General features: G+C 46.6%; 1 protein-coding gene across 1 annotated transcript in view; it reads left to right on the top strand.

The window, feature by feature from the left end:
• Positions 1 to 11,172, top strand: part of LOC104388458 (zinc finger and SCAN domain-containing protein 20-like) — a 25,928-nt gene that overhangs the window by 12,698 nt on the left and 2,058 nt on the right. Inside the window, 2 exon segments of the mRNA XM_009997326.1 lie at positions 6,463 to 6,768; positions 10,575 to 10,739. Of these exon segments, the coding sequence (XP_009995628.1) occupies positions 6,463 to 6,768; positions 10,575 to 10,739 (471 nt within the window).

Below are 11,172 nucleotides of genomic sequence, written 5' to 3' on the forward strand. Positions count from 1 at the left end.
CAGCAGGGTCTCGTCCCGCTCAGGCAGAGAGGGCCTGCAGATCTCGCCCCCTTTTATAGATCAGAGATCACTGTTCGAGAAAGTACCACTGTCTAAATTAGCCAATTAGCATTGGCCAGGTCCAATGTCAGAGGCAGATTTTAACCTATTGTTTATCTTTCTGCCAGTTATCATAATCCCTATGTTGTTGTCTTGCTGTGGACTTATCTGGCAGAGCAAGAGGCCTGTTCCAGTCCGTACTTGGCTGAATCAGTTAAAAAGGCACCACTCTTGCTTTGCTGGCTTGAAAGGCATTTTGTTTAGTCCTATGTGGGGGGAGAGAAGATGGACTGTTCCCCACATACCCTGACTGTGTGAAAACGCTTAACTTCAGATCAACTTTAAGCCGGCACCACTGAATCCACAGAGAGGAGAGACCCTTCAGGTGTGTGGAGTGTGGGAAGAGCTTTGCCGACCATTCCACGTTAAGTCAACACTGTCAGCTCCACATGGCTGAGAAGCCCTACAAGTGCCTTGAGTGTGGGAAGAGCTTCAGTAGGAGCAGCTCTTGGTTGCGTCACCAACATGTCCACACTGGGGAAAAACCCTACGTGTGTCCCACATGCAGGAAGGAGTTCGCAAGAGGCTCAGGCCTTGCATCTCTCTGAGTCCACAAAGGCGATTGTCCCTACAAGTGTCCCGACTGTGGAAAGAAATTTGCCAGGAGGTCTACGCTCATCATGCATCAACGCATCCACACGGGAGAGAAACGCTACACGTGTCCTGACTGAAGGAAGAGCTTTGCCTGGAGCTCTGTGCTCATCAAGCATTAACGCATCAACACGAGAGAGAACCTCTACACATGTCCTGCTGAAGGGGCATGGTCACGGTCTCTCTATTTCCAAAATGAAATGAAAATAAAATCTTTATCATGGTGACACCCTAGTCAAGAGAGAAAGTACATGTGGTGGGAGGGTCCTCAGCTGTTTTTTGAAGGGGAGAGAAATACCCAGAAGGCGCATTTTAGGGTGAGTTAGTGATGAGATGTGCAAGGAAAAGGAGGAGGAAACAAGGTGAGGCTGGATCTTTTTGGGGTGATTCTGCTTCGTGGAAGATAAGCATCAAAAATGCCTTTGCCCTCTAGGATGGGGAGTTTTAGACCCAACAAATGTTCTCTGCTCTTCAGTGTGAATCTGTGGTGGCTGAAAAATTGAGATACACTCAGCAGATGAACATGAGACTCATTACCCTTTGGCGGTTATTTCAGAGATGGGAAAAAGGAACCTGGAGTTGCTTTGTGTAAACTTTCTTGGCAGGAGCTGTGCAGAGGAGTGTGAGGTGAGGAGTGCTCAGCTGGGCCTTGGGCCTTGGACCTGACAAATAGGCAAGTTGGTGTGGGGTTGGGAGGACAGGCCTGACTGGGAGGAAAGGATGCATCCTGTCCTTGTTTCCTTGTTTTTTCCTTCAGGGACCTCTCTTCTAAGCAGCCATTTGCTGAAACTTGCAAGTTCTCCAGCTGCTGGACTGATGTCATGATCCTGTAGTCAGGTACGTAGCCGTTTTTTTAACATCTCAGCAGGACAAACAAAGATAACACGATATCAGGACCACAAGTAGGCACTGGTGCTGGAGTGGGGTCTTAGGAGAGATGGGGCAGAACCCCCTTTGCTTTCTAAGACTCCTCAGCCAGGTGGGAGGCCAGGTGTGGCTGGACTCTGCCTTCCCTCTCCTGGTACAAGCCACACAGCAGCTGCACCTTTTGTCTGGCAGGACCTGTGAAAAGGTTTCAAGGTTAATCCCAGAAGGTGAAATTAAAACCCAAAGGAGGTCAGATGTCACGTGCACACCGAACTGTAGGGGAGTTGCACAACAAATTTCAAGATGCCTAGAGCAGATAGGAGAGAAAGAAAAAGGCAGGAAAGTGAGTAGAACGCAGAACTAGGAAAAACAGCTAGAACAGGATAGTTCCCACCACAGCCCAGTGATGTTATTGGGTGGAGAAGCTCTTTGCTTTCTTGATAGTGTCACAGGTTTTTCTAGTCACAATTCTTGAGCTCAGCCACTCCTCTGTGTACATGTGTCTTGTGTCTCTGAGTTGGTCTTCAGAGGGACACTCCCATCCTCACCAAAATTCTTCCTCAAACCTCCAGCTGCAGGCATATAGCTTAGAAGGGTGGGAGGAGTGTACTGAGCTGTGTCCTTCCTTTGTGATTTCAGCACCTTCTGGCTAATTTCCCTGTCAACTGGATCAGCCATTCTTTGTTGCTAAGGGCCATTTCCATTCCTAAAGACACAATCCTGCATTCCAACTATGTTGGGACATGTTGGCTTCTCACATCACCTCCTGGCTCAGCAGTGTCCTGAGGTGCTTTTGAGATGAAATAGAAAAATAAGCCTTAATGGGTAGGAAAAGAGCATCTTTTCTAACATCATCAGCTGATGATGTTGTTACAGGTTGTGTATTTGCTACTGCATGTTGGAGAAGTTGGCTAGGATATAGGGTAATACAAGGCAAAAACCTTTATGTAGCTACTCCACAGAAATCAAAAAAGAGGAGAGCTTTCAGGGCTGAGCCAGCTGGAAGCCTGGAAAACATCACATTCTCATCCCTTTCACGTCTGAACAGTCACATGGGTGACTTCTCTGTGTTCCTTAGTTTCTTTAATGATTTTCCCCTTATCATTCATTTCAAACAACAATCTGGTAAGTCCAATATTACACACACTAATCCCTCTTCTGCCAGGAAGTAATCCAAAGCCATATGATGTTGGAAGATAGCCTTTCTCATTGTTTAGTTGCATTTTTGCCCTCAATCATATAATTTCATCCCTGAAGCACTATCTACCTTTCTTGTCTGGGCAGAAGAAAGAACAGTGGGCAAATTCACAGGCAGTTTCAGGCAATTTTTTACTATCTTCTAATGGATACGGTGGCCACCATTGATCACATGATAGTTTCATCTTTGATTTTCTGAGGGGAACCCTCTAAATTTGTCCCAGTGTTTCAGGATGCACCCTGCAGGGGTACAGGAGGTTTACTCTTTCTCTTCCCTTAGGTACCCTTCATTGCCACAATATCTCACTTCAAGCAGCTGGTGTCACTCACTGCCTGAGAAGGGAGAGGAGCTGAGGGAGTCCCCAGATCAACAGGGCAGTGGGCGCTGGACTCGGTTCCGGTCCCTCCTCCCTGCCAGGGGCAGCAAGACAAAGCAGGCAAGGCTGTGGCTGCGGTCCCATCTGGCTTGTCCAAAGTGTAGTCCCAAATCTGGGGTTCCTCACCCGGTGAGCACGGAGCCACCCAATCCCACGGAGCTGAGATCTTGTTTGATTCCAATGCTGCGCAAGGTTGGTGCTGGGTGGTGATTCCACAAAGCTGCCCTTCAGCTTCTGTAATACCAAGTGTTAGTGGAATCATTTGAGATCCTCTGGCACCACTGGCTCTGATCCAGAGAATGAACCTTCAGCTACATATCAGCACACACAGACTACAGAAGTCTGTTGTTTTTTTTTTTTGTTTTCCTTTTCAGAAGCAATAATAAAAATGAAAACTTTCAGAAAACAAGGACAAGACAAGGCAAAACAACCACAAGGAGTGAGAAATGTGAATAAGAGATTAGAGAGGAAGCAAAAAAGAAGGCACACTTCCTATATCGTGGAGAGATAATTTTTAAAATGGCTAAAGGGCATAATGTCAGATTAGCAGCTAAGCAAAGATTTTTTTCCTGCTAAAGAAAAAAAAAGCCTTAAACAAGTACTGAAGGGACAGCCAGGGGTCTTTTTCTAAAGATGCCAGAGGTCTGAGAAGACTTGATGTCATCACAACCTGCAGGATGCTTGACATCAACTGACACAAAGCAAATCTTTGAACAGTAACCCATGCAGCTAACTTAGTAGAGCAAAGTCATCACTGTAGTCCATTTCTACAACTATCAATGCCCCCTTTTCTTTACACTTGCTAAATTCCTTTACATAGTTTCTTCAGCTTCTGCCATAAAAGGCAATTAACGACTGTCAGTAGAATCACAAACACTAACACAATCAAAAGTGGGTGAATGAAAGCATTCCAGGTTCTTTCTGCAGAGACTAATCCTGAAAAGATTTCCCACCACCAAGGGGCAGTTTCAGACTCCATTTGATTGGACAGCCCAGTAACTGCTTCTATGCATGTTACTGCATAGAATGGTAGATTCAGCCAAAATGTTGTATTTGGCTTCTTCAAATGTTCTCCAAGTTCTTGAGACTGGTTCAATATCTCCTTTGTTTTCCCCAGAGACAAGCTTGCAGAGCTTTGGTTCCAGCTTTCATAAGGCCAAAACATTACTCCCTGTTCCTCTGAATGTGCAAAACAATGCAGATGTTCCGTGCCAAGTTCAGTGGCTACATTTTGAAGACACTGATACATCATAGGGTTTTTGTTAGTAAATTCAATAGAAATATAGCCTAATAAAGTTTCCTAAAATAAGGAATTTGCTATCCTAAGGGTTGCTTTTAAATCAATGTACATTGTGAAACTATCAAGTCAACTCTGCCAGGCATCCTGCAGGTTGTGATAACGTAAAGTCTTCTAAGACCCTGTGGTGCCCACAGACAAGCCACATGTTGATTCTGACCCACCTGGGCAATCTACCAGCTGGAGACTGGAGACAGGACCATAACAAAGAGGACAAAGTGATAGAATCAAGAAAGACCCCCGGGGGAGACCATCGAGCATGCGTAACTGCAAAGATAGCCAATTCCAGGGAATAAAAGGAGTATGTAAAAGAATTCTGGGAACTCATTGACATGGAACTGAATATGTATGTTTTTGGTGTATATCAGTTGGGGTGTTTCACTACCTTGGAATTCATGGTAGAGAATCCCCAGGGCTGCCCAAGGCTGCAATAAGGAATGCCTGCTCAATAGCACTTGTTTATTGTTATTGGGTCTTGGTCTTGGAATCCTTACCCAGCCTCACCCAACCTCCCACTTGGGTGAGGAGATAGAAGGTGGCCACTTGGTCACTCGCTGTTTTCAGCTGCTCCTTCCCCAGCACGGGGAGGACTCCTCACAGCCTTCCCCTGCTCCAGCGCGGGGTCCCTGCCACGGGAGAGAGTCCTTCAGCAACCCTCCGACAGGAGTCCCTCCCTGTTCCCCCTCAGGAACAGACGCTGCAGTGTGGGCTGCCCACAGAGCCACGGGCTTCTTGGGGCTCCACGGGCTTCTTTGCAGGTTCCATCTGTGCCCCCGTGGTCCTTCACAGGCTGCAGGGGAAACTGTACTCAGGCACCTGCTCCCCCTCCTTCCTCCCCGCCCTTGGTATCTCTGCTCCAGCGCTGCTCCCAGTGCTGCTCTCATTGGGCTCCACAGAGTTCTCCACCTCCCCCTCTCCTCTGCTCCCAGGTTTCCCCTCCTTTCATATCTCAGTGGCAGAGGCTCATCCCTGGTCTCTGATGCGTCGGCCTTGACCAGAGCTGTGATTGCAGTTTTTGGAGATGGGGGAGCTTTACATCTTCTTACAGGGGCCACCTCTGGGTCCCTGCCAACACCCACTTCAAACCAAACCAGAATATCATAGACATCTACAAGGTCTTTTGTCCTAGAAGGAGACCCCTACATTGCCCCAGGAGTGGGGTTGCTGCAACTGGAGGATGCCCAAGTTATCTTGTAGAGGGTAGGTGAAATGGGAGTAGCCCAACTCATCCCCGGAGTGGCTGTCACCCCCAGCACTTCCCAAAGACCCCACACCCAGAGTCCCCCCACTTCAGACTTTTGAATTGTCAGTGTAGCCCCATTTGCCTTGTTAAGAATGGGTGGTGGTGTCCAATTCCATGGGTTATGCCCCCATTTCTCCTTGCACCATGTTTTCTCCCTAAGCAGGTTTGGTTTTCCTCAGCTGCGCTGCAATCACTTGAAGTGCCCTGAGGGTGGCCACAGCTTGAACCAAAATTCAGCTCTGTTGACCCGTTGTTGGATCTATCCAAGTGCCCCAAATGCTGGAGAGCTTTTGGTCATGGTTCAGCTTTGGTGAAACATCATCCAGTCCACGTGTGAGAAGAACTTGGTGAGGAACCCAGGAAAGGGTCAGGATCTATCCGTCCCACCTCCACCATCAGGAGGAGATGCACCCAGCCCATTTCCGCTCATCCATAGTGGCAACTGGCCCTATAGGGGCTGCCTGTTTGAGCCACCTCGTGTCTGGTCCCACAGTGACACCCGTGCCCCTGTGCCATGTCCCACAGCTGCCTCGACTGTGGGAAAACTTTTAACAGAAGATGAAATTTAACCTGGCACCAACGAGTTCACACAGGTGAGAGACCCTTCAGCTGTCTGGAGTGTGAAAATAACTTTGCCAGCAATTCCATGTTAACTTAACACCACACAATCCACATGGGTGAGAAGTCCTACAAGTGCCTTCAGTGTGGGAAGAGCTTCTGTAAGAGTGACTCTTGGATGTGTCACCAACATGTCCACTCTGGGAAAAACCCTACGTGTGTCCCAAATGTAGGAAGAGCTTCGTGTGCACCTTGGGCCTCACCTCTCACCTCCGGGTCCACTCAGGTGAACATCCATACAAGTGTCCTGACTGTGGGAAGTGCTTTGGCAAGAGCTCTTCCTTCATCCACCATTATCGCATCCACACGGGTGAGAAACCCTACACATGTCCCCAGTGCCAGAAGAGCTTCAGAAACTGCTCCTCCTTGTTGAATCATAAGCGACGTCATATGTTTGAATTACCCTTCCACTGCTCCCAGAGCAAGAAGAGGTTTTACCAGAAGGCAGATCTCATTCATCGTGGCATGATTCACCTCAGGTATCACCAAGAATGAAGGGGCACAGTCAAGATCACCCTATTTTCCAAGCTTTGTCCCACTAGTGATGCTTTCTCCAGCTTCTCATGGATCGTATAATGGCATCAGCTCAGGAACCACTTCATGTGGTTCCTACATTTTATTATTTTTGTAATAACATTTTTTTCTTTACCAAAATGAGATTAAAATTAAGTCTTTATCGTAGTGACACCTTCCTCAAGGGACAAAGCAGATGTGTCAGGAGGGACTCCAGCTGTTTTTCAAAGGGGGGAAAATACCCATAGGAAGAGATTTAGGGTGAGTTTGTGAGGGGATATACAAGGAAAAAGGCACAGTGAGGTGGGATTGGGTCTTTTTTGAGATTAAAAATGCCTTTGTCCTCTAGGGTGCTGTTTTGGGGAATTTAGGAGTTGTTCTCTGCTCTTCAATTTCCAACTCTGCCCTGGAAAATTGGGACACACTCACACATACACAGACACACAACTAATGTGAGGCTCGATACCATTTGTGGATTGTTTTAGATGTGGGAAGACAGAATTTGCATTTACTTTGTTCAGACTTTATTGGCAGGAGCCATACAGAGGATTGAAACAGGGTTGTTGTAATATGTGTCGTTTCTGAGATGCTAAACCTATAAAATAGCAGTGCTTAGGCAGGCTCCGAAGCTCTGTGCAGATAACCACAAGAATGTATCTCTAAAGCTAACAGGATTTAATAATGGGAACAAGATGCCCAAGCAAGAAGACCAAGAAGGACTGGGGCCTTCAGCTGAGTTCACCAGAAGGATAGTTGAAGTTGAAGATGATGAAGTAAACATCCACCAGAGATCTTCAAGACCACAAAGAGCCAAAAGTGTGTGTAGGCTGGACAGTATGATAATGAGTTATCAGGAAAGTCATGTATATGTAAGAGGGTTCTCAGATTTCTAATGAATATGCATATCTGATTTATAGATACTGTGGGAAGAAAGCCCGCCTGGTGTGCCGTTGGGAGTAAAGATCACCTAGACACCCGGTGCTGCAATAAAGAAGTCCTGCTTATTGGTGACTCATTGCTCTGTTAACTTATTTGGGAGGATTTCTCAGAAATACCTCAGAGTTGAAGTTGAGAGACAAGCAATGATCTGTGGAGCCTGGAGGTATCTGAAGGTACTTCAAGTGCTAGAGATACCTCCTGGAGGGGTCTGGGCAGGACACTCTTCCCCCTGTGGGACTCAGATGGGTACAGTACACCCTGGGCACCCCAGAGATTTTCTCTGAGGGTCTCCTCGCTCACTTGGTTCACCATAGGGGTAGACAAGGATCACTGGCATTTTTATAAAGGTATTCTTTTGATAATTATGTACTTGGTGACTAGTCCCTCATTTGGTATAAGACTTGCTTTGTTTATCTCTGACCCAAGACAGGTTGGAGACTTTGCATGATCTCTGTATTCCAACTTGCTTGGCTTAACTGTTCAAGTTAAGACCCCCTCAGAATTTGGTTTTGGTGTGTGAGTGTGAATTGAGTAAAATGAGACCAAGTCCCGAAGCGAGTGTGGAGTTCCAAACCCCAGTCTCGTCACCCTGTGAGGGGAACAGCTGGAGAAGGATAAAGCGCCAGATGTGATGCAGTTACTTTGTTTTAATTGCAGCTGCTGTTTGTCTGATATTGTCTTATTGTTTGATATTGTTTTTCTTTTCTTGTAAAAGGTAGCTGTAGGATCCTGTGTCATAGAATGGGTGGACAACAGAGTGGGGGAATTTTAAAGGAAGGTCTGCTGGGATCTATTTTGGATAATTAGAAAGACCTGGATGGTGTTCTGGGAGGCAGTGTTAGTGAGGGACCTGATAAAGTATTGTCATCTGTGGTGACCTTTGTATAAGTTGGAGGATGGTGCTAAGTGGCCTAAGAATGGGACGCTGGAGTGTAAGACTGATAGTCATAGGATACAGGTTACAGACAAGGACCTCTGGGAACTATAAGGCATTCTCTCTGAGATCGGTCATTTTTAAGGCTGCTCCGGTAAGTCGCAGTTCGTGAGAACACCGCAAGGTGGCGTACAAGTGCAGACAAAGCTCTGGTTACGGTCAATTGTGCATTTCTGTCTGGTTGGTGACTGATAGTGTATTGAAATTGTATTTGTAAGAGGTTCAGCGCACATGACTGTCCTTCTGGTTCAGCATAATCTACAAATTATCGAATTTTTCCCAGGCAAGGGCTTGCTCCCAAACTTATTCCAGTCCCCAGAATACATCCTAATGGTGAGCATTTGGTAATGTTACATCCTGTTGAGGACACATTATCCATTTTAATAACACAAATACAAGACACAAGTGAAACAAAAAGACAATATCAGACACAATCTAAACAACACTTTTTAACAGTTACCAGACAAGTAAAACAACTAGATTTTTTCAGAATACCACCTTTAGACTGTTTCCCCTTTTAGTCAGATCCCAATCAATACACAGAAACAAAACCCGTAGTCCAATGACAAAGTAAGTAATTCAAAAGACAAAACCTACCATAACCAGTGGATCTGCTAGGGCAGATTCCCCAGGTTCCCGTCAGTTGTCCTTAACATGGGCGATAACCCGTTGTTTCCGTGGGCCTTTCCAATTCCAACTATTATTGTTCATTCATTCAGGACACTCGTCCTTCCAGTGCCCTGTTCGTTTACAGATGGCACATTGATTCCTTCTCAATTGGCCTCTCCGTGGGCCATTTACTACTTGTTCCCTTACTACAGCAACTACTTGTCTCTGGGTTCATTGGTTTGCCGCTTCCCTGTTGCTGAATACCCTCCAAGCCTCATCCAATATCATCTCCAAATTTCGGCTTTCAGCTGGTCTAAGTTTCTGCAATTTGCGCCTGATTTTTCTGGGCTGTGTGCATCGCTGCCCAATACTACAGGCAGAACAGTATCTCTTTAATTTACCTTTTAATTCCTTAGCCTGTTCTCTTTCTAATGCTAACACTAGCGGGTCAGAGGGTGGGACCATCCCACAGTCTCTTTGCCGCTCCGGATGATTTCGCAGGGAAAAGAACATATCTGCATATGATACTTCATCCCATTTTCCCTCTCTTCTGAGAAATAACGTAAGTTGAAGGAGGGTATTATAATTTGGGGTCCCATTCATTGGCCACTTTTCTTCACTTTCTAATCGATATGGCGGCCACCATTGCTTACAATATTTGATGAGAGTCTTTTTACTAAGTGGCCCTCCCAACCCCCCTGCAATATTCTTCCAGTGGGCCAGTATACAGCCCAGGGGACTTTTCTGAAGAATTCCACTGTCCTGTGTGTTTCCCGTTTTTAACCCAACACAATATACTTCAGTGAGGCTATAAATTCTTCCCAAATCCTCCCCAAATACCAACAGGTCAGCCCCACAATTAATAATGCCAATAATACCACTGTCTCTAAAATACATACATTACATTAGTCACATAAGACATAGGATACTGGGACACTTACAAAACACACAACAATTATCAATCCAGTTATTATCCCTTCGGCAGCTGCTAAGACACTCCAAGCTACCATTAGCCAAACTTTGCTGTTGTTTAAATTTTAAAACAGAGATCTCTTTAAACATAGTTACAAATGACAAAACTTTCGCTTGGTTCGTCTCCGGCCGCGCCCCTCGCGGAGCTACGGAACCGCGGATCAGAACTCCACGCTCACTTCGTGCTTAACTGCACGTCTCAGTCACACACACAAACAAATACCGGTCCTTTTTCTGTTCCCCGGTGGGGGCTGCAAGCCCCAAGCTACCCGTATCCGGGTGGGGATTCAAACTCTTAGCATAGCTTGTCCGCTGCAGATGGTCCTTGTCTGCTCCCGCAGTGAGCGCCTGGGAGCGGAGTTCCTCCGAGAAATCCCGGGGCGCGCCTAGGACGTCCGCTCCTCAGTCGATCCTGCAGCCGAGCAGAGAGGGTCCCATCTGGGGTGCCAAAACTGACGTGCGGAATAAACGGCCTTACAACCAGTAAGGTTATAAAGAAGGTATGTTTATTCAGCGCTGGGTGCACGGGGGATCGCTCCTCCACAAACGTGCACGCCCTAGGGCTGTTGGCAAGCTCCTTATATGCCACAAAGTAATACATATTCATCCATGCGGTTGCATATACGTTAGGTGTGCGAGGATAGGGAGGGGTTATTACAATTAGTTCCAGGAAATCATTATCATAGTTGCCACCCCGAACTCCTCCGTGCTGCGTCTGCGCAGTGTCTCCTGGGGTCGCGGGCGGGGGTCTTAGAGATGAAGGCTTGTACGTCTTCCTCGCTGGGCACTTTTCACCTCTGGCGTTCCTTTCCTTAAAGTTGGTCGAATCTGGTTTATCTGCCGAGGTCTGCACAACGTTTCTGCTTTCTCAGCAAGCTCCTGTTTAAACATTCTCTCACACAATCCCCTCACATTC

This window comes from Chaetura pelagica, unplaced genomic scaffold (genome assembly GCF_000747805.2).
Source record: "Chaetura pelagica isolate M959 unplaced genomic scaffold, ChaPel_1.0 scaffold5, whole genome shotgun sequence".
NCBI lineage: Eukaryota > Metazoa > Chordata > Aves > Apodiformes > Apodidae > Chaetura > Chaetura pelagica.